Genomic DNA, 25,328 nt, shown 5'->3' with positions numbered 1-25,328 from the left:
GCTCAGGAAATACGGATTGACTTAAAAGCTGAAAATCTGCCTCTCCTGGTGCTCTTGTAGGTGGCTTGCAGAAGCTGCCGCAGGAACCTACCTGCCAAATCAGCCTGGTCCAGTGGCTTTGTCTGATGAAATTAGCACCTCCTTGCCCCTGGACTATCTTGAGAGAGGTTGCTAGAGACTTCCATTTATGAAGTAACTCCAAAACCCAAACTTGAAGCTATCAATCTGTGGATTCCAAAGAGCTATCCCTTTGATCCATGAAATCAAATTGTTTTTTTTTTTTTCAATCACAAGAGAAATATTTTCAAGCAACTCCTTTTGAACATTAAGATCCACCAAAATAAACAAGTTATTATAGAGAGAAATTCATGAAATAAATCCTTTCTTAGGAGTTAGAGCCTATGGTACCCAATTTTGCCCGACTAGATGAAGGTGTGCTGAGCTCATCACTATTCATCTCTTCCAAACCAAAGGGTCACCAACCTGGAACAGCGTAGGCCCATATTTTCCTTGCATGGTAAGTTTTTCTATGAAAATCATTGTTCCAGCTCTCCAATGTCCTTTACCTGGCTCTCAGTAAACAAGTTGTAAATTAGCTATGAAAAGTCAACGCTATGGACAAAAAAAAAAAAAAAAAAAAAATACATGGCTATTATCTGTGGCAAGCATTATGCTGCATTACCTCGACTGGTTGCTTAAATTTACCAAGAAAATCTGGAAGAAAAAATTCATGTGAAATTTGAATGCCAATGAGTGCTGGAGGTCATAAAGAAAAAATTTATATGGGAAAGGATGCATTATATTTACTTTATTGGTGACAAGGAAGGCCTTTGGATTTGGAAACTGAATAATTGTAAAACAAACTGTCTGTGGCCTAAAATAATAAGAAAGATAATCTGTTCTGCATCATGGCTAACAGCTTAGACCTGCTAATCTTACTGAACATTATTCTTAATAGTGCCTGTTACTAAATACAAGAAGGAAAATAAGCCTCATATACTATGAGCACCTAATAAATACTAATTACTAGAGGCAATATTCCTATTTTAGTGGTACCTTCCTATTCCAAGAATACAAAAAAGGAAAATACAATACTTTCATGAAATTGCTCCTAATTAAATTTGGCTTGAATCATACTCCCTTTCCAAAACAGGGAAATGTCCTTAAAAGTTAACTTTCCATAACAATCCCACATGTACCAACAAAAATACCATGTAAACTTCAAAGTAACTATTAATTTCATGTTTGTTGAATTTATTTTTATCTTTATTATAAATTTAAAAAGTTAATTTGTGACATAATTTTCAGGATCTTGTGTGGGTCAAGACAGATCCAAGTTTATGATTTTGTCTGTCCTAACTAGACACTGAGGAAAACTTGCAACCATCCCCTTTAACAGAAGGAAGGACTAATATCACAGTTGCTCTGATCTGTGGTGTGAAAACACAAAGATAATTCTATTTAGGAAGAATGTTCTTTAAAAGCTCATCTAATTAAACAGGGAATCACAGGTGATGAAATACACATACCCTCTGCTGAATGAAGAAGCTCTCTGATCCTCGAAGCCAATGAAGCAGCCAATAAAATGAGGGATCTCTTCAGCATGCTGGTCTAATCTTCCCATTAACTCTGGAAACATATTCCCAAGGAAAAATAAAAGCATTTCCTATTCTAAGTTTTCTGCATGAAAGATATAGGTTAATTTTACTGAGAATAAATGATAAGCTACTGTCTTTCATAATATAAAATGAACACGTACAAATTCCAAATATTTTTTTCTTTTATAAAATTGTCAATTACTGGTTCATATTTCCAATGTTAAAGAACATCAGTAGGGGGATGAGGTTTATAGCTCATCCATAGAGCTCACCTAGCATGTGTGAGGCACTGGGTTTGAGATCCTTAGCACCGCATACAAAAATTAATAAAATAAAGGAATGTTGTCGATCTACAATTACAAAAAAAAAAATTAGTAGGTTTTATTCTTGTGTAGTAAATACAATCAGAGACACAATGGCATTCCCTAATCTACATTGGAACTGAGAAATTGAAAAATAAGTAAAGTTGTAGAGATGCTAATAAAGGCTACTAAAGGACTGGTACATGAGCTCTAAGGGAATGAGGGTTGAGAGATTGGCAAGTGAGGGAGAAGGGAAGGTTTGTAGAAACAGTTCCAGAAAAAGACAAGGGTTCACCTCAACATATCCTAAAGAATGATAATCTGAAAAAAGTTGGAGCTCTGAGAAAATAATATAATCATATTTTAAAGCTATTTGAAAGATAAAAGAATGGAAGCCAATGGTCAACTCAGAATTGTGGAGCTTTGAGATGGTGCATTATCTTTTTGGGGGGAGGTAGGGGGTTACTAGGGATTGAACTCAGGGGCACTGAACCACTGAGCCACATCCTCAGGCCTATTTTTGCTTTTTGTTTTTGGGGGTTGTTTTTTTATTTTATTTAGAGACAGGGTCTCACTGAGTTGCTTAGTGCCTCGCTTTTACTGAGGCTGATTTTGAATTTTCGATGCTCCTTCTTCAGCCTCATGACCTGCTGGGATTACAGGTGTGCACCACTGCACCTGGGGAGATGCTGCATTTTCAAAATATAAAAAAAGCAATGTGAGAGAATGTTTAAAAAATCTTGGGCACATCAGAATTCGCTTGGGACCTAGGAAGGGAATGACAAATAAAACTAGACATTGTGCCTAGATTTAAAAAAAAAAAAAAAAAAAAAAAAAAAGCCTACAACTGTAGGTATAAAGAAATTATAAAAAAATTCCACAGAACTGATGGCTATTGTGTGGTGGCTAAGTAATTAGAGACCTAGGGGAAAAAATAAGTCCAAGAGGAAGCTACTTAAATTACAGGATCATATTGGTCAAAATCAAGGAAGATCTTATTCCCATGTTTGGAGAAATATTCCCTCTCCCTCAACATGTCACCTATGCACACACATACAGTGACATGCTCTAAAATGCATGCTGAAAATTCGCTAACATTAAACAGAGGGAATAGTGAGAAAAATTATTTTGAACACTCCTCTTTAATGAAAGATTTTGAGATGCTCCTTCTGTGAAGAGATCAAATGTGTCACTGGTAGGATTTTATATAATGTTTGTGAAAAAAAATTATAAAATTTCTTAAATCAGTAATTCTCTAAGGCATAGATCTCTTTAATAAATTTAATCACTTGAAACTAAAAATCTAAACACAACTAATTTTATCTCTTTTTTTATCTCAATTTTCCTCATCAAATTTTTCACTTGCCTAATTTGGGTCAGTTTTGTGAGAAAACTGTGATAGAACTTACACAGCATGAACACATCAATAAATGTCTGCTGTAGCATCTGACTTAATTGTATAGAGAGAAAGTCATCCTCACCACCATAATTTGTTACATTTCAAAATCAAATCATTCTCTTCAGTAATAAAATTTATACCCTGGACTCCATGGTTGCTACATCTTTCTTCAGACACTAAGAAATGTTTTTGAAGAGGAAAAGGAAAAGGTATGCATACTTTGCTTTATGATGGTTTTCATTTTGAACTCTTTTTACAAGTTAACATCTTACTTTGGCTAAATTGTCTGATATTTTTGACAAGTCTCCCTGGCCACAGAATCACACAGCTGGCCCACTGATACCTGCTGAAAGTAGCATTGGAGTGTCAGCCTGGGCGGGTTGGAGCACTGCCAGCCCGCAGGAACCTGCCATGCCAGTTAGGGCCGGAGGCTCCCAGGGCCATCAGTCAGAGCAAGCTGACCTGTGATGCCATATTGCCAGGCCCAGACATGGTGTGGATACCTGCTGCAGAAGCCCCTCCTCACAGCACTGCAGCTCCAGAACCTGACCATGCACATCTGCTTACTGCAACCAGTTGGGCAGCTGAGATTGCAGATGAGTGGTAGAAAATTGAAATGGGGCAGATGTGAGTGGAAAATCCGACTCAAGAGTAAACCAATAGGGTTAGTACTTTTCCAAACCCTAATTAGCATAATTTTGGACCAATCAAAACCTGATTAGCATAAGTTTGGACCAGAAGTGTTGACCCAAGTGCTATATAAACCCCTAGACTAGCATACCCCTCTCACCCTGCCAGAGTTCTGTTTCTATGCACACATGAATAAATCTTATTCTTACACTCACTCATCTTGTGTTGTATCAGAATTTCAGTCTTGTTCTACTGCCTCTGCCTACACCAGGGACATAGAATGACAGGTGTTAATGACAAACTCTCTTGCACTTCAGGAAAAAAATTGTCCTATAGGATGTAAATTCCCTAACATACAGGTTACACGTGTATGATTACTAGACCACCTCCTCAAATAAACTACCCACAAATAAGCCCTTCTCTCCTGCTCTACTTTCTGATAACTTAAGCTATTATCTTCTAATATTCACACACACACACACACACACACACACACACACACACACACACACATACACCTCCTTTTTTGTAGATTATTTTTGCCAGTTCTATGAATTACTATCCAGATTACTTCTTGGCAGGTACTTGAAATGTAGCATAATGTAGTGTGTGATCAGTAATGATTACATAATGCACTTGACCCTCAGTCCATCCAGTAGCTCATCAGATATGACACAAACAGTTCTTCATTTTGGATGACCAATTTTATGAAATTTAATATGAAGTGTTCTTCATTCAAACTGAACAACTTAAGTAGAAGTTTTCCTTTAAATAATGTTTTGGATTTCAGGTTTTCAAATTGCTATGAAATACCTAGTGATTAGAACATTGGTCTCTGATCATTCAACTAAAAATTGAATTGAATTTTTGGTCATCCATATTAATTCACATGCTACTGAGAGGCTCTCTTTAAAGTCTTTGAAGTATAGCGGGTATTAGCTCCAGATTATTAATGTACAAGAGAGCTCACTGTTTGCCAGTCTTCGGGCTTAACCTTACACAAATATTATTTTAATATCTGTTAATCCCTTAAGTTGAATGATATTTTTTCTTTTAAACAGCAAAAATAAATTTACTCTTGTTCCTGTGATAATGGATAACTGTTTCCCTAGACAAGGATTTTGGAAAATGCTGATATGGTGGTGCCAGGGTACTTTCATTGTTCATGCAATAAGCTTATGGAGTACACAATATGTTGGCTTTGTATAAAGATAGAGGCTTGGAAACTAGAAGGTGTGAAATTTCTTTCCTTAGTGCTGTTTGCTCACATCCTGGAGAGACTCACAAGGCTGATAAAGCCAGGCAATTGTTCATTGGAGGTCTTGTACAGGTTTCTGTGTGGGAAAGCTGTAAAAGAAGCACAAAAATAGCAGGATGTTAGAAGATCGCCTGAGAGAGGGCTCCAAGCACTTTCTGGAAGCATGCCAAAAGGCACCTCCTAAGGAAAGAATGGTGGTTGCTCACCCTGGATGAAAAAGACCTTTTAGTCAGTTCCCATTGAATACACTTTCCCTTCTCTTGTTTTGTAGCCCCCTGCAGGCATCAATTACTGGCACCCCAGGCTAGAAGATTTCCCACTTTCCTTAAAAAAGAGGTCTTTGGTGAACTGAATGCAGATTTTTTTCTTTCACTTCCATGGCTTGAACTCTCCTTAAGGTGTGCTGTGTTTATATTATTTTGAAAATGGGAAAATCAAAGGGCAAACTGCAATATGACCCACCAAAGTGCCGAAAAATTCAAAATAACTTTACAATTGTGACCTCTTCAAATAAAAAGCCTTCATGCCTTGAAATTAGGGAACCTTTACTGGACAAGCACAGCTGTGGTTGGAGAAGATTTGTAATCCCTCTTGATTATATGAGAAGTGGGCAATTGAAAAGACAACTGAAGGGAGGTCAGAACTCTGAAGTCTGTAATGGCCCAATCTGACTATCATTAATGATAGGAAAGTACCACCTGAAATCTCTAACTAATAGCAATGCTGGCTTTTTAAATTCTGTTCTTAAATTAGTCATCATTGTGGATATAAAGTAGTCCCTGAGGTGATTTTTAAGAGAATTCTCAGTATGCTTCATGGAAAGTTTGCCCTTGTAAGATGACATGGAACAATAAACTCTTAAAATTGCTATGAAATTGAGAGAACTTTTGAATGTAGATGTTTGCTTTTTTGGCAGGGGCTGGGGAGGGGGACAGGATTATATATTGAACCCAGGGGTGCTTTACTACTAAACTACATAACTAACCCTTTTTCATATTTTTTTATTTTAAGACAATGTCCCTCTAAGTTACCCAAGCTGGCCTCAAATTTGTGATTCTCCAACTTCAGCCTCCCAAGTCACTGGGATTACAGGCATGCCACACCACAGATTTTTTTTCATTTTAATATTTAAATCTATATATCAAATTATTTAAACATTGTAACCAGATTATGATTTTCTATCCCCAATAAAGAATCTCAAGGATATATGAAAGTTTATTTGATGTTGGGGATGCAAATCAAGTCAAGATGGCACCTGGCACTTTGCCAGGAGGAGTGGTTTGTGAAGCAACACCAGCAAGCCATTTGGATGATGAGGATTCCTTATTGGCTGACTGCTGTATCTAGATGATGTTAATTGAGTCAAGCTGTGTGTAATTAGTTAAGTATATGTACCTCTGCTGTCCGGCAGAGAAGTGGCTCCTGCTACCTTGGGTGCCCACTACTTTGAGTTCTTGCTCAGTTCCTGCTGAGTTCACTCGCAATAAAGTAGTTCCCACTTCAACCTTCAAGTTGCTTGTCACCTCTCAACTATGGCAACTTGAGCCAGTTTATATGTATATTACTGGGAAATATGTTTTTTTTTATTTTCTAAAAAGTAATGTGTATTTGTTACTTTTTATCTCTGTAACTAAAGCAACTTACCATTGAGCACAATAAAGTTCAATTTAAATCCAGCAAAAAGGGGGTTGGGGGAATGTGGATTCTACAGTTTATTATAAGTTTAGTTTTAGAAAAAGCAGAAACCATAAGTATTTAGGGCAAGTAAGTTTTTAACATATTATTCATACTGTGCACGTATAGGAACCCCAGGCTCCCTATTGACCTGGATATTTTCCTTCAAATCCTTGTTTGTCTACCATAGACTCACAACTACAATCCCATCAGGAGCCACCAGCACCACCATATACCAGCAAGAGACAGAAAACACTTTCCGTGGGTCACACAGAAATGACCAAAAGTTTTATTGGTTTATGTTGTACTGTTTTATTGCTCAAGTATTGCATGTTCATAAAGATGAATCCAAGTACAGCTTGTGCATGGAGAGAAATGAGACTAACTCTATTATCTGTTTTCCAGAGATAATCATTGATTAACACTAGAGTTATATGATCCCAATAGTCAAGAATGTTTTTATAAATGTATATATATAATGAGTGTTTTTTTCACAACTTGCTACACTGGACACATACCATACTGTTACACTTTTGTAACTCAACTTTATATCTTAAATATGTATATGTTAACAAATAAATACATAATTATCTTATTACTGGTACTGAACATATTATATTTCACTGTAGTCGAACACAGCAGTTAAATCAGACTAATTACTTCTGAACCTCAGTCTTACTGACCAGTTGTGTGATTTTATGCAAAGTTAAATAAACACCTTCACCTCCATTTGTTCCTTTATAGAATATCATTCATAAAAGTACCTATCTTATAGGTTGATAAAAGGATGAAATGAGTCAATATGTACAGAGAACCTACAAGAATACCTGGAACACAGTAAGTGTTCAATACATGTCAATTATCACTTTTAAAGTTGTATAATATTTCATACCATAATTCTCTAAAATTTATTTGTCGAATCTTCTATTGTCAGTGATTTACATTTTTTGCTATTTAAAAGTTTGTGATTAATATCCATGCACATATACCTTTTCATATATTTTGGACCATTTGGGAGGGATTAAATTCACAGAGGAAGAATTTCTGTCAGATGCCATGCATATTCATGTGTCCCTTGAAGCCTATTGCCAATAAATTTATGAAAGTGGAATTCTCAGTCAAAGGCTGTACACATTCATGATTCTTTTGAAGCTGATTGCCAAAAATCAGAAAATGAGAGAAATGAGACCAAATCTATTTACCCTCAGAAATGCTCAACTACTTTTGCCCACTAAGCAAAGAATGAGAATATTCTTTTCAAAAACATCAAACATAAATTGAGTCTTTTAAACCTTTGTCAATCTGATAGGCCAAAAGGAGGCTGGGGTGGGAGTATTGTTAATATTATCTACTTAAATGCTTCCAATTTTTTTTAGCCATTTGTGTTTCTTTCTTTCTAAATTCTTGTTCATAGCCTACCCATTTAAAATTTTTATTTAAGTACTTATATTCTTCTAGTTGATAGATAAAAATTATTTAAACGTAAGGGAGAACAACCACTGGTGCTATATTCTGCAAATATTTATTGCCACTAAAGTTTTATAGCCAGTTTCCTGAAAGTATTTGAGGAAAACAGACATTCCTGATATCTCATTCATATGCTCTGAGCAAAAGCCAGCATTTCCATTGCCAGCTCCCTGGAGTGTAACACTGGCCAATCATCACTGGCCAATCACAACCCTAGAGGGTTGGTGTCAATCAAAGAAAGAAGGTCTGTTTGTATGGGAGTTAACCTTGCCAACTGTTCTGTTAAATCCAAGCCCAGTAGAATATGAGTAGAAGAGAGAGGAGAGAACTTCCAATAATAAAAAAATAAAAATTAATAATAATAATAATAATAAGGCATTTCTCCTCCTGTGATGTGAAACCAAAGGAGAATATGAAAGCCATCACCTCATGATGAAAGTCACTGTCCTATCCTGACTACACTGAGGTGTTCAATTATTGAATGTAACTAGAAGGCTGTGAGATCTACCCAACATGCAGGTCAACATGATGAAAGGAAATGATTGGGGAAAATATCATAGTTTGTATGTTTGCACCTCCTTAAGTTCAAGCAGTTTAAAGAACAATATGTAATTCTAATCAAAATATTTAAAGTCTTTAAAATTTATTCAATTAATTCCCACCATAGGAAAACCAGGTTTGATCAGATACCCAAAGGGTATTTTAAATCTGTTTTAGATAATATTTTTGAAGAATTCATTTAAAATTATATAATATTAACTCTCCCAACTTTATGAGCACTTACTCTGCATCAGCTATTTCTCTAAATATTAGAGATAAAGGAAGGGAAAATCTCCTTGCCTTACCAGAGCTTATATTTTGTTAAGATAAGCAGACAACAGATAAAAACCACATAAACAAAAAATCTTTATACCTATATTAAATCAGTTCTTTTTGCTTAATTTCTTTTTGTAATTGTAGATGGACAGATGCCTTTATTTTATTTATTTTTATTCGGTGTTAAGGATTGAACCCAGTGCCTCACACGTGATAGGCAAGTGTTCTGCCACTGAGCCCCAGCCCCAGCCTTAGGTCAGTTCTTTACAAATTCTTATGAAGAAAAATCTTAATGATGAACTAGAGTGTATCAGTGGAAGTAAGAGGGCTTTTATACCTGGATAATGACAGAATCTTCTCTGAGGAATTAATATTGTAATAGAAACTTAGAGAGTATGAACAAGCTTGACAGGAGTATAAAAGAATGCTCATGGCTAAAAGTAGCTCATGGCTACTACATCAATGGAAAATACTGTATAAGTAGGTCCATCTATATTGATTGACAAGTCTGATTAGTTTTAAAGTAAAACTGATCTTGGAAGAGTGCAAAGTTCCCTCCATATTTAGAAAAAAAAAATTCAGTATTTTATGATTTATCTAGTTCATGGGCTGAAACAGATAGAATACAATGCAGTATATCTATTTGTACTTTCTTGGCTCCTGAGAAAGGCAGATAGGTGTTGTGGGGTGGGGATTAGACCAAAAAAAAAAAAATCTTGAAAATTCATCATTTCAGTTAATTAATATTAATTCAACATCTACTCTGAGTCAAAGAATGATTCAAACTGATTTCATCAAAACACTTGTAATTCCTCCTGGCACCGCCGTTTAACAATGTACACCTCCAGACTTGAAGAATGGTTGAGAGACAGCAGTGGGTCTGTGTCTTATACAGAGAAAAGGCAGTGACGATGGCACACTTACCTAACAAATGATGGCATTTAGGACAGTCTGCCCCAAAATACAGCACCTTGGCTATGATAAAACAGTAGAAGCAGGTCACTGTTACCTCCTCCTCCACCAGAAGGTGGTGACAAGACTAAGGAAGGATTTTTTTTTTACCCTCCCAGAAGCAAATCATAAAACCCTCATGCGAGAGATCAATGCAAGCCTAGGGAAAACAATTTTATCTCTGAAGACACAGGTCACAGAGATGAATTTGAACGAACAGGCTCTGCTAAATTCCCTTCAATTTATTGCCATTTTAATCTTATTTTTTATCCAATTTGTCTTCATGACTATCTACTATTCATTAAAATTTGCATGAAAAGCACACAAGTTTGGGGGCTGGGGATATACCTCAGTGGGTAATTTGCCTGGCATACATAAAGCCCTAAATTCAATCCCCCCACACTTAAAAAACAAATTTAAAAAATACACAGGTTTACTCATTTTGTTTATGAAGGCTCCTAGATGATTTAAACCTTGTTAAATAAATTTGTATGCTTTTTCTTTTGTTAATTTTTCTTTTGTTATAGGAGCCTCAGTCATGGACCTAGCAATGAGAGAGGAAAAAGTATTTTTGCTTTCCACTTGGAAGGTATTATAACTTAGCTAATTTTAAGGTTTTTGCTTAATTTCTAGATAATATATTGATATGAAATACAATGGTCTATATATTATCTAAACTCTCTTTATTTGATGATTTAGATTTTATTATAAGATTAAACAAAATTGTTTCATTAATGATGAAACTGTATAAGGGTAAATAGAATTTAATATGCCTAGGATAGGCTAAAATCATAGAAGACTGCTATAGAGAATTATATGACAACAAATTAGATAATTTAGGAGAAATAAATTCCTATACATATACAAGCTACAAGAATATATCATGAAGAAATAGAAAGTATGAACAGTCCAATAAGGAGAAAAGTAAATTGAATTAGTAATAATAATAAGTCTTCTATCAAAGAAAATCCAAGACAAGGTGGCTTCACTGTTGAATTCTACCAAACATTTAAAAAATTAATACTAGGGCTGGGGATGTGGCTCAAGCGGTAGCGCGCTCGCCTGGCATGCGTGCGGCCTGGGTTTGATCCTCAGCACCACATACAAACACAGATGTTGTGTCCGCCAAGAACTAAAAAAATAAATATTAAAAATTCTCTCTCTCTCTCTCTCCTCTCTCACTCTCTCTTTAAAAAAAATTAATACTAATTTTTCTCAAATTCTTTTAAAAAATCAGAGAGAGGAAAACTTCCAAACTTATTTTATAAGGTCAGCATTACCCTGATACCAAAACCGGATGAGAATACTACATGAAAAAGAAAATTAAAGGCCAATGCACATAGATGCAAAAAAAATCTTAACAAAATCTTAGCAAACAGAGTTCAACAAAGATTAAAATGATCATTCCCTATGATAAATGGGATTTAGTGCTGAAATGCAAGAATGATTCAATTTAAGCAAATTAGTAAATGTGATATACCACATTAACAGAATTAAGAACAAAGACCATATGACCATCTCAATGGAAGCAGAAAAGGTATTGATAAAATTCAACGTCTTTCTTGATTAAGAAAATACTCTCAACAAATTAGGAATAGATGGAATATACTTCAGCATAATACAGGCCATGTATCATAAGACCACATCATACTAAATGGTAAAAATTTCTAAGCTTTTCCTCTAAAATTATGAACAATTTGAGAATGCCCATGCTTCCACTTCTTGAAACCCTAGTTAGAATAAGGGAAAGAGAAAGAAATAAAAGTCATCTAAATCACAAAAGAAGTTGTTAAATTGTCTCTGTTTGAAAGTAGAATGATCTTTAAAAAAAAAGACTCCACCAAAAAATTAAAACTGATATGTAAATATACAAGGTACAAAGTCAACATGCAAAAATCAGTAGTGTTTTTATACATTAACAATGAATGATCCAAAAAATTAAACAAGAAAATTATTTCATTTAAAATAACTTTAAAAACAAAACAAAATATTTAGGAATAAATTTAGCCAAGTTGACAAGACCTTTTTCACTGAAAACTATAAAACATTGATTAAAGAAATTAAAGAAGACACAAAGAGAAAGATTATCTCATGCTCACAGAAAGAAAGTTATTAAAATGTCCATTCTACTCAAAGTGATCTAGAGTTTTAGAACAACACCCCCCAAAATATTAATGATATTTCTCATGGAAAGGGAAAAAAGTTCCTAAAATTCATTTGGAACCACCAAAGACCCTGAATAGTCAAAGCAATCTGTACAAAAAGGATAAAGCAGATGGCACTACATTATCTGACTTCATAATACACTTCAAACCTACAATAATCAAAACATCAAAGTACTGGCATATAAACAGATATAGATGAATGGAACAAAATAGAGAATTTGGAAATTCCAAATGTCCATTCATTTATGATCAATTGATATTTTTTACAAAGATGACAAGTACTCATAATGGGAGAGAACTCTTTTCAATAAATGATGCTGTGTAAGCTGGATATCCACGTGCAAAAGAATGAAATTACAACCTTATATTACATGACAAATGCTTCCAACACAAGCAACATGTCTGAAGTGATAGATTTGCTGATTACCCTGATTTGATCATTACACATTGTATGCATGTATTGAAATGTCACACTGTACCCCGTAAATATGCACAATTACTGTGTCAATCAAAAATAAATAAAAATCTAAATAAGTAAAATAATAAATGAAGATATAAAAAAGAAGGAAATCCTGTTATTTGTGACAACATGGATGAATCTGGAGGACATTATGTTAAGTAGAACAACCTAGGCACAAAAAGACAAATACTATATAATCTCATTCATATGTGGAATGTAAAAAGTCAACTCATAGAAACAAAATAAAGTGATTACTAGATGCTCAGAAATAGGGAGATTTGTGGAGATGCTGTTAAAAAAAAACACAGATGTACATATATGAATGCACCTCACTGAATCTCACCATCATGTATATCCATAAGAAATTAATTTTTAAAAAAAATTTTATTGGTTGTTCACAACATTACAAAGCTCTTGACATATCATATTTCATACATTAGATTGAAGTGGGTTATGAACTCCCAATTTTACCCCAAATGCAGATTGCAGAATCACGTCGGTTACACATCCACAATTTTACATAATGCCCTATTAGTAATTGTTGTATTCTGCTACCTTTCCTATCCCCTACTATCCCCCCTCCCCTTCCCTCACATCTTCTCTCTCTACCCCATCTACTGTAATTCATTTCTCTCCTTGTTAATTTTCTCATTCCCCTCACAACCTCTTATATGTAATTTTGTATAGCAATGAGGGTCTCCCTTCATTTCCATGCAATTTCCCTTTTCTCTCTCTTTCCCTCCGATGTCTCTGTTTAAAGTTAATCTTTTCTTCCTGCTCTTCCTCCCTACTCTATTCATAGTTACTCTCATTATATCAAAGAAGACATTTGGTATTTGTTTTTTAGGGATTGGCTAACTTCACTAAGCATAATCTGCTCTAGTGCCATCCATTTCCCTGCAAATTCCATGATTTTGTCATTTTTTAGTGCTGCGTAATATTCCATGGTGTATAAATGCCACATTTTTTTTATCCATTCATCTATTGAAGGGCATCTGGGTTGGTTCCACAGTCTAGCTATTGTGAATTGTGCTGCTATAAACATCAATGTGGCAGTAAATAAAAATAATTATAGGTAAATGGCAGAAATAGCAATAGAAGGAAGGGAGAAGGGGTGAGGAAAGTAAAGGGGAAGGAGAGGTACTGAGGTCCTTATTAGAATAAGATATATTCCATGCTTGTATAATTATGTCAAAATGGACTATTCTGTCATGTATAACTAAAATGAACCAATAAAATAAAAAATAAGAATCTAAAATAATATTTTAAAAATTCAATTAGGAGAAATAACTCACATCATGGTGACCACAGTCAGCAACAATATATTGCATACTTGCAATAGATTTCAAATATTCTCACTCACACAAAATTATAATTCTGAGTGATAGATATGTTTAGCCATCACATAATACGTACATATCAAAACATCATGATGAACGTCTTAAATAATCCGTGCTTATTGATTTAAAAATAAGAATTCTTGAGTTCCACCATTAGAAGATAGATAACTGCCTCTGTCTTCTGCTACTTCCTATACATTCCTTGCTCATCTTTTTCTCCCTCTCTACCCCTGTCCCCTGTGCTAGTTCATTCACCTTATTCCATCACACAATGACTTTTAGAAATTTCAGAGCACTTCTGCTCTCAGAAAGTTCCATCCCAATCACCACTGTCAATATTGTAAAGCAAATTAAGAACCTTCAAATTCTTTTTCCGAATAGGACTCAGAATGAGTACTTTTGAGACAAGACTTCTTTCCCCTCATGATTCCCTTTGTATGGTTAATATTTTTAAGAAGCATCAGCAGGAAAGACAATACTACATTCTGTTTCTTGAAACTTGGTGCCTGTTTTCCTTCTATTTTGCACTCCACATTTTCAGTCCTGAATACTTATACAGCTGATCTAATTGATGCCCGGAAATGAGGTCTAAGCACCTTCTACAGCAAGGATAATGTGGCCAGAGATCAGGCAGAGAAAACAGTGTGTGCTTAGACACCATCCATTCTCATCTGCACCAAAATTAATTATTAATGAACTGTCCTTTTGTCTGTAAAGATGATGCCACTGATCTAAGACTGGACATTCCCTTTGAATTATTTTTTGGAAGTGGAGAGTGAGGGTGCAAAAATCTTTCACAGTCCATTGCTCATTTCCTTTTTATCAGCAAGTTGCAGGTTGGCTGCCTAGGAGAAGTGGAGTCTGTGATCCTATACCAGCACATCAAGAAAAAAAAAATTTTTTTTAAGCATTTGAAGGAAGCAGTTAAGATTAAAGTATATTTGCTGCTGGGAGAAGGTAGCAAATTCCTTTCAAATTCCATTGAAAGGAATATTGACGATTATTAAGGAATAAGAATCACGTATGTGGCATGAAAATAAAAGTCACAATCCCAGCTCAAGTGGTAGCTCGCTCGCCTGGCATGCGTGGAGCCTGGGTTTGATCCTCAGCACCACATACCAACAAAGATGCTGTGTCCGCCGATAACTAAAAAATAAATATTAAAATTCTCTCTCTCTCTCTCTCTCTCTCTCAAAAAAAAAAAAAAAGCCACAATCCCAACTATGCTTGAATAGTTTTAATGGGCCCCAAGACTCTGAATTTTAACTATTCAAATGAAGATGGATTCTTAGGTAGACAGCATTTTAAGAAAAAAAAAATGGTTAAAAGAAGAGAAACAAAAGAAGGAAGACATTGGTGCACAATTTTTCTGTTTTGTTTGCATGTAATTCTCGGTCACTGATAGTCTTTATTGAGTCTGAAGCATTAAAAAGAGTAAATACATAAACTTGAACTCAATGTGCATGTAAATATTAAGTAGCTTCAAAAATTTAAGCAAAGAAAATATATGTTAAAGTGGTTTAATTTGTCTAGCCTTTCTACAAAATACCAGTTTGGGTTACAAATACACATTTTAAATATTCAAAATACATATCTAAGCATATCAATGTTTGGGGGGAATTAATTTTTTTAATTATGTGATCATTTTTGTATATCATCTCTTACCTGTACTGCTTCTTAATCCCATAATCTCCATAGACAGCCAGAATCATTGTGGCAAAGAGCTCAGTTAGCTTTGGAGACTTGATGTGTTAGTATAGGGTCACTTTTTCTTTGAGGAAGAATAAACTATAAGCTTTTTGCCAATATTGTGTTATATATGGAAAAGCAAATACTGGTGGATATCATAGACTAAGTAGCAATTATTCCATGTGTCCTCATAGTTTGGGAGATTGTCCATGTATGGTATTATAAAAAAAAATACTATGTAGGTAAATCTTTTTATCATAAGAGATATCTAAGTTTCTTTCTCTTCCAAATTCCTGTAGTCCTTAATCTCCATGAATAATGGATATAACAAAAGAAACTCCACTCTTTGAATATAATCTTGAGAGTAACTCACCATTAGAGTCCAAATCCATGAAACAGTGACATGATGTGGTCCAGTGAGCATATTATTAGCTTTTATTCTTGGTTTGCCAAGACACAATGAGTGTACATTTCAAGTTATTTTCAACAGCTACACAAAAAGACATTATTTAGCTGATGGAATAGAACCAAGAGACATCCAATGCAGTCATCCTATTTGTCTCCAAAACTCCAAATCCCCTGATGCCTGGTGAGATGGCAAGGTTCAGTTGCTAGAAAAAGATCAGGCAATGTGGGATAGATGTGTCCTAAGTAACCCTGAATCTCAATGTCTGCTTTTCCACAAAAGGCATTAATCCAAACAAAGAAAAATATCAGAATTTTAATAATTGTATTATTATAATTATGTGATTTTTTATTTAATTTCACAAAAAATGCCTACAGCTCATTCTGAAACTCCCTCATCAAAAGTCCACTCCTTGCAAGCGAGAAAATATAAATTGTTATTTATAAAACTACTATATTTGAGGAGTGGCCTTCAGATTTCTAGCTAGTTTTCTTTCTGATTTCATCTTTGGAGACTCTTGACTACTATATTGTGTTGCTCTCTAGCTTTTCTCTCTTTCTCTTTCTCTCATCTTTTGAACAGTTCTCATTCTCCATCTCCTCACTACATCAACAAATATTTTACCTGCCTTCTTCTAAGGTGGATTAAAGACTTTACAAGGTTTTTATGACCAATTGTTGTTGCATCAAGCATTGCTTGTTTTTGTACTTACACTTTCTCTTGGCAGATTTCATCAGACAAAGTGGTTTTTAAAACTTTATATTTTACAATCCAGTCTTGAATTTTCAGTTAATCTTGACAAACAGAAATCCCATTCCTATCTTAATACTCAATGTGAAAGTATTATATTACTAATAATTTTGCACCAGAGCATACTGTATTAGTATTGAATCACAACCAAAGTAGGAAATCCTATTAAAGCTTGTTTTCCCTTCATTACACAAAAGGCAGCATTGACAGCATATTTTGTCAACATTGAATACTGTGAACAAAGAGTGCTAAATCACATTTCTTAATCCATGACACCACCTTGAAAAACATGGTGTTCAAAATTTATCTAGATATTGTGAGGAAATAGTAGAACGTTACATACAAAGTATGCTGGTGAGTAACTTGTGACTCAAGTTTCAGGTGACAGCTGTGCAAGGAAAGCTTTTCTGTCGTCCATAATATGGTGATTGAAACTCTCTCAACTGCAGACCTCCCACCCTCATTTTAGCAGTCTGTGAAATTTCCCTTGCATCATTGAAATGCACTTTAAATGGGGTTCTCCTTAAAGACCACCCAGAAGTTACATCTGGTGTAAAATGCAGCTGATTGGTCCAATTTGCATTCATATGTGATACAGGGAGGGACTAGACTTATGTGCTTTTGAGTGACTTGCTTAAAATTGGTCTATTTCCTCTGGGTCAAAGTGCCAAATAAAAGAACTAAGATCTTTCAGCTTTCTGGCTCCAAATTCTATGTAAAGCTGGAACACTTTCAGCAATAAGAAAGATGCTACTAACTATTCTACCTCAAGTAAATTGAGTCTGTGCAGGTAAGGAACAAGGCAAATGCGGGTATCATCACGAAAAACCTATCATTCCTGAAACCCTCACCCACAAAAATTTGGCGTCAATCTACTTACCTTTCCATGTCACTGACATTTTGTTATTAACATACACATATCAATGTTGCTCTGGTTTGCAGATGCTGATTAGTTGTTACTGGATATGTGATTGCAACCTATTTTAGACCTTATTTCCAAGTCATTATTTAGTTAAATATCATGTGAGAGAACAAAATAATTTTTTTTTTCCTCATTGATAGCTAGGTTCATGACCGAGGCACCTATAGCAAAAGACAGATTAATAAGACAATATGCATATTTATTTAATGTAAGACTTATCTGATGTGGGAGCCTTATGCCTAGGTATGATAAAGAGTGGACAGTTGTACAGACATACAATTGGACATAAGGTATATGATCTAACAATTTTAAAAAATGGGAGAAAACAAGCAAAGCTTCTTTGTTCGGATTTTTCTCTATGTCTCTGTGTGTTCAAAGATAGGAAAATTTTTTTTCTCTGGGTATATGGTGGGAACCTCTCATACAAGAGTCTTATGACTTGTTGAAAGGTCAAAGAATTCTTTTATGACTTAATTCAGAGGAGAAGGGTAAGGGAAAGGTCAGAGTGACCTTCCTGCTTTTGGTGTTTCTCAAATGCCAAGGTGCCACATTTAGGGGTAGTATGTTCTGAACCCCATTAATATATAATATAGAACATTTTTATGCATTATAATTTTCTACTATTTTTCTGTTGCAAAGAAGTTTTGCCCATACTTAAACCCAATATTGATTAAGAATAAGTAGCTTCTCACTTTTTTTTCTTTTCTCTGTGTATAATAAGCCATGGCTAGGAAATACCATGAAATAACCAAAGAAAGCTTTTCTTTTTTAAATATCCTTGCTCTTCTCTCTGTGCCCTTTGCCTTCTTTTATGTTGTATCTTCAAACATTTCACCTGTTTTTCTTTACAAGACACACAGAATTAAATTATTATGCCCAGCACAGTGGCACATGCCATAATCCCAGCGGCTCTGGAGGCTGAAACAGGAGGATCACAAATTCAAAGCCAGTCTCAGCTAAAAGCAAGGCACTAATCAACTAAGTGATACACTGTCTCTAAATAAAATACAAAATAGGGCTAGGGGTGTGGCTCAGTGATCAAGTGCCACTAACTTCAATCCCTGGTACCACCCCACCCCCCAAAAAATTATTACACGAGTCAGTATAAAATGTCAACAGAAAATCTTTTCTTTCTTCTTCATTGATCCTGGGCCTTTTCAAACCTTATCCAAAATGTATTTGCATGCTTCATTTCTGTTGCCTGGAATGAAATAAATGGACTTGATTGTGACACTAATATAATTTATTTTTAACCTAGAAATAAAATCTAAAATTGACATTACACGAAGGTGCTATTCTTTTGACAATTTTCTGCTTTGTGAAAATCCAAAGCATTGTGTTATTGAAATATGTTAATCAATTAAATCTCTATGAAGCATCCCATATGTCACTTGACTTGAGTGTAGCATGACCAAGATTCGTACAACATCACAGTGTATGTGGCTAGTTATAAAACATCAGAACATGGGTGAATTGATGAGAGGAAAGCCTCTTCATGTGGAAGGACTGGGAATTGCAAAGGGAGATCTGTTCTACCCAAGGGGGACTAATCTAATAATGTTAATGATAATGGGAGCCAGGGTTCTCAATATTAGTGCAGGAAGTTTCAATATGAAAAGTGGGAAATCTAGAAGGAATCCATTTCTTAATTGGAATTTGAGATATCAGTATAAGCTCATGATTTTAAAAGCATATATTTTAAAATACATATAAAAATGTGTTTATGTGCACATTTATATAACATGTATATAAAAAGCATATATATATATATATATATATATATATATATATATATATATATATATATTTATAGGTATACATGCATCCCTTATCTACTTTGAAGTCTCCTAAAATACTTTAAGTCAGTAGACAAGGATACATGTATACCTATAAATATATACATATTATATATATGCTTACCTGTTGATCTCCAGAGAATGTACTTGTCAGGGAGCAAGCAGTGACACCCCACAGCAGATCTTAGTTTCTAAATATCATGGTCCACTAAAAATAATGAAGACTCCTTGGAGAAATCGTGGACTGTCTCTCTCATCCAGAGAGGAGGTCCACAGAACAGGGTAGAGGAGAGTGTGGCTGCGGGGTCGCTAATCAAGACATCCAGAGACCAAGCAGGAAGCAGGTCCGATTTTATTGCGCAGTAACCATGTATATATACTCAGGCGGTAGCTAAGCAGATTACAGGCAGCCACCAATGCAATGTCTGCTAACTGTCCTTGCAGCAACCAATCGAGGTGTGGACTGTGGAGGAAGCACAGGGACCACAACATATGGCTTCATGCCCAGGGCTGTGTCTATGGGGTAAGTGGCCTGCCACTCAAACACCTAGCACAAGGGAGTGGCCTGTCACTCAGACACTGTTACATACGCCATGTATCCAATACCCCATGCACTTGCCCCCACAAGAAATGACAAATTTTTACTCATCACAGATGGTAACATTCCCTCTAATTTCTGAATCCTCATGACATTTTATGCTAATTTAATGGAAATAACGATGGCTTGCTTTGTACTCTGACCCCATTTCCCCACCAAAACATAGACATGTTCTAGCTCTTTTAGGTCTTTCTGAATGATTTAGAGCTCAGTGTCTCATGGACAATGTGGGTTGTCAATTAATGATAGAGGAAGAAAGAAAGGAAGGGTTCTCCAGATTTATATATTTAAAATATTTAATATAAAATCCTTCCTACATAGGAAATCACAATAGAAATCAATATTATTGCCAAAAATATGGCATAACTATAGCCTGGGACGAGAATTTCCAACAAGTAAATCTGGCTCTGCTGGTGGATTTACTTACAAGGCTTACCTGTTGATCTCCAGAGAGTGGCATTCTAATATTCTCCTTTACCTCATTGACCAGTGGATGGAGGAAGCCTACAGTGGAATGTTCTATTCAGTTCTATTCAAGATTTCACTACCTGCTTTCCCATCTGCCCAACTATTTAGCATTTCCCTTCTCAGTCCTCTGAAAGAGAATTCAAGTCTTTATGGAAAAAAAAAATAGAGCACTTTTCAAAACATTTTTAAAAAAAAGAAAGAAAAACCTTTGAGAACTCCTAAAATACTTGAAGTCTCAGACACACACAAGTACGGATAACTCTTCATTTGGAAAAACAATTAAGAATTAGTAGAGAGCGGCGGCTGTGGAGGCAGCGGTGGCGGCAGCGGCGGCGGCGGCTTTGGAGGCTGCGGTCCGGGTCCTGGCTTCGGCCCCAGCCCCACCATGGTGACGGTCGCTGAGCTCCTGGTGCTCCTGGCCGCTCTTCTGGCCGCGGCCGAGGAGTGCTTCTTCGAGCGGGTCACCTCGGGCACTAAGATGGGCCTCATCTTCGAGGTGGCGGAGGGAGGCTTCCTGGACATCGACGTGGAGATTACAGGACCTGACAATAAAGGAATTTATAAAGGAGACCGAGAGTCCAGTGGGAAGTACACATTTGCTGCTCACATGGATGGAACATACAAGTTTTGTTTTAGTAATAGGATGTCTACCATGACTCCCAAGATAGTGATGTTCACCATTGACATTGGGGAGGCTCCAAAAGGACAAGACATGGAAACAGAAGCTCACCAGAACAAGCTAGAAGAAATGATTAATGAACTGGCAGTGGCAATGACAGCTGTAAAGCACGAACAGGAGTACATGGAAGTCCGGGAGAGGATACACAGAGCCATCAATGACAACACAAACAGCAGAGTGGTCCTTTGGTCCTTCTTTGAAGCTCTTGTTCTAGTTGCCATGACATTGGGACAGATCTACTACCTGAAGAGATTTTTTGAAGTCCGGAGGGTTGTTTAAAAGGCCTTTTCCTGATGATCCCAAACTCACAATTCACTTGTTTACCAAACATCTTGGTCATAATAATGTCATTAGTTTCTACATTTTTATTTTCTGAACTGTACATTCACAGCTTATGTTTCTTTGTGATTAATAGATTTTGGGGGAAAAACCTTCTTAGGAAAGTTGTAGTGAAAATTTGACATCTGATTGGCATAAAATTTCTTATTTGAATGTTGCCTCTATCATACAGGTCCTTTCAGAACTCAAAACACTGTAAATGAAATATAGGAGTATAGTCTTTATTATGTCTTATTTCCCTTTTGTAGTAAATGCAGGAAAGCAACACAAAGCCTGATGGTACTTTACTAAAATGGCTGCATTCTTTGGACTCCCTCATCCTGTGGTTCAAGTCGTAAAGTTTCATTTTGTTGACTCATGGAGTGAAGCAACAGTCTGAATCTTGACATTTTCTGCCCAGCCTAATGGCAGTGCTACCTGACTGGGGAGTGTACTATCAGGCTGGGTGTGTTTATATTTGGTCTTTTTGTTTTGTTTTACACATAAGACTTGCCCCAAATTTTTACATATGACCTTAGGACTCAGTCACCTCCACAAATATTGATGACACAAGCAGCTAATAATCTTTTTTTTGTTTGTTTCCGCCTAACTTCATAAGAAGTCTCTGAAAAGTCGATTCTCTGGGTATTTGAGCAAATGCTAGCTTTTCTTTTCTGCACTGGCACAGCCCCTTTTTCACGCTTGGCACGTGGGAAGTGTTCATTCACGTAATTGGAAAAAATCTGGGTTTCTGATGCCAAAGGGTTAAAGCCTCTTGGGTTTCATTGCAGTGATATACAGCCACTATTTTATTTTTGAGAGTGGCCTTTGGGCCACTTTAAGACACTGAGTATCAGTGTCAGCACTAGGGTTTTTGTTTTTGTTTCTCCTGGGTCTTTCTTTTTTGGTACATGTGAATTTCGTTTTATATAAAATGAAAAGACTTTCTCTTGATCTCTGATGATGGGTTTAAAATTAAAGGAGCATCCGGTTTGGGTGTGGAAATGATCCAGGATTATGTTGTGACCGATGTATATTAGTTACTTGTACATTTTTTTTTCTTGAATCTTTGCAAGGGGAAAACTACAAGTAACGTTTTATATAATTAATTTAAATTTGTTACAGGTTTTCATGTTCAGGACACAATTTTTCAGCCTTGGGTGAAAATACTTGCAACAGTTTATCGATAAGGTGACTGTTTCACCTTAGGACAACTGTTGCATACCAATTTCTTTTTTTTGTGTGTGAAAACACTTCAAAATTGAATTAAAAAATGTAAATTTAAAATTGGTTGTGTATCTAATATATGCCCCAGGTTCAGTAAATAAACAATTCTTTTTAAAAACAAAACAACAACAACAAAAAAAAGAATTAGTAGAATAATTATCCTTTTTACTTGCTGCTTAATGGTATTAGTACTTGATCATGATTTTATTCAATATGATGTTCCCAAAGCATTTTAGACAAAATTATGGAATGTTAAACATAATTTTTATTTACTGAATACCAAAAGTGAGTACAGATATGTTATGGACACCAGTCATTCGTTTTTGTTTTGTCTTTCTGTCCTGGGCATTGAACTCACAGCCCTGAAGCAACTTAGGCAAGCACTCTACCACTGAGCTACGTCCCCATCCCATTTTACATTTTGTTTTGGACAGTGATCCCGGGACACTTTTTCACTGAGCTACATCCCCAGCCCTTTATTTTATTTTATTTATTTTTATTAAATTAATTAATTTATTTATTTAGGGTGCCAAGGATTGAACACAGGGGTGCTTAACCACTGAACCACATCCCCAGCCCTTTTTTACATTTTATTTAGAGACAGGATATCACTGAGTTGCTATGTACTTTAATAATCTGCTAAGGCTGGTTTGAACTAGTGATCCTCCTGCCTCAGCCTCCCAAGTTGCTGGGATTACAGGTATGTGCCACCGTGCCCAGCTTCATTTTGTTTGGAGACAAGGTCTTGTAAATTGCCCAGACTGACCTTGAAGTGGCCATCTTCCTGCCTCAGCCTCCCCAACAGCAAGCAGCTAGGATTACAAGGAAGCATCACCACTTTGGCATCATACAATTACTTTTATAAAATATTGGTATATCTGAGTAAAGTCTAATAAAACAATACTTGTCACGTTAAGTATCAAAACAGTGTATGTATAAAATATTGGACACAAAGTGTTTTATTTTTTGTTTAATTGTTGTGTTGGTGCTGCTGCTATTGCTAGAGGGCTTCATGCATGAACCCAGGGCCTCATGCATGCTAAGTACACACTCTAACATTGAGTTATATCTCCAGTCCTGGGAAAGAAGTATAATATGCACCCTGGATGGGTTAAGATCAAGATTCTATGCTATTACAGTTACATTTTCTACCCTTACACTGTTTATGGAATTATATTTATCAAAGGTTTTTGCATATTATAAACTACTTTTTTATAGATGTAAAAAATGAAATTGGAGATGTTTCATCACCACTAAAAATTTAGTACAAGTTAAAATGAGCCAGAGGTCCTTTCCATCCCATCATATATTTGGTTTCATATTGGACATGGGTATGCTGTTTTTATATTCCACATATGAGAAATCACTTAACCTCATTATGATGATAATTACACTCATGGAAAAATAGTGAAGTGATAAGACATCACATACACCAGAATTCATTTAGGGATTGAGCTTAGATCTATGGTCACGTGAAACCCCTTTATCAACATAAAAAGTCAGGTCTAAGAGTTCCCAAGGATTATAGATTATTTTCTCTGTAGAAGGTCTCCAGCAAATAGGCATCAATTTGATTTGACTATTTAATTTGAAGCTATCATTACATGTTCTAGGCTGTTATCATGTTCATTCATGCTGACAAAATAAAAATAATTTGAAGTTTTCAACTTTTAAATATTTAGTGAAATGATCAATACACTTTTGTAGTGAAACATAAAAGGCAATGATAAATTGAACTACCAGTAAACAATTTTATATTTTATTTTACTTCTGAATCACAAATCTTCAATTATAGCTATAAGATCTACAAAAATAATTGCTGGCATGTTCCTATTGATATCAATACATCATGCATTAAGTATTGCTTTGTGTAACTTAAAATCAATGCTAATAACTAAGTAAAATATCTGGGAAAAGACAGTCATCAACTATTTTCTTGGAAAAGTTCTGTCTTGAGATGTAATTGATTCTGTCTTCTATACTTACACACCTTCATCTCTTTTTCCCCATGGACTTAAATAAAATTATTTCTATATAAGCCAGTTTATGTAGAAGTTCCTATGTATCTATTCAATTAGCAGAATTATTCAGCTTAGTTAAGACCACAAATAATATTTAAATCAAAGGTTGTTCCAAAGACTTCTTTCAAAATCCCTAAACTAGAATTTAACCTTTTATCTTATTAATGGGAAAAAATTATGCAGATTGTTGGATTAATTATTTATGACATTGACATCAGCGTCTTCTCTTGCACCTGTTCCATTTTATATTCTCAAAAATGAAATTGAAGCTTTTTGCCTTTCAGTTATCTACTTTTGTGTGCTTCTCCTTAATGGAAAATTGGTTGTATATTCTTAATGTGTGCCCCTATTTTATACTCAGTCACTCACCCAAAGCACAAAATAAAGTTAACCA

General features: G+C 35.4%; 1 protein-coding gene across 1 annotated transcript; it reads left to right on the top strand.

The window, feature by feature from the left end:
- The first annotated feature begins 21,059 nt into the window (after nucleotides 1–21,059).
- Nucleotides 21,060–22,296, top strand: LOC308657036 (transmembrane emp24 domain-containing protein 2-like). The gene has a single exon (XM_081308489.1). The coding sequence runs from the start codon at nucleotides 21,075–21,077 to the stop codon at nucleotides 21,645–21,647; it is 573 nt and encodes a 190-aa protein (XP_081164615.1). The 5' UTR covers nucleotides 21,060–21,074; the 3' UTR covers nucleotides 21,648–22,296.
- The last annotated feature ends 3,032 nt before the right edge of the window (nucleotides 22,297–25,328 follow it).

This window comes from Spermophilus citellus, assembly GCF_964194105.1.
Source record: "Spermophilus citellus genome assembly, chromosome: 1".
Lineage (NCBI taxonomy): Eukaryota > Metazoa > Chordata > Mammalia > Rodentia > Sciuridae > Spermophilus > Spermophilus citellus.
Note: the sequence above shows the minus strand (reverse complement) of the source record. Positions and strands in the feature narration are given on the sequence as shown.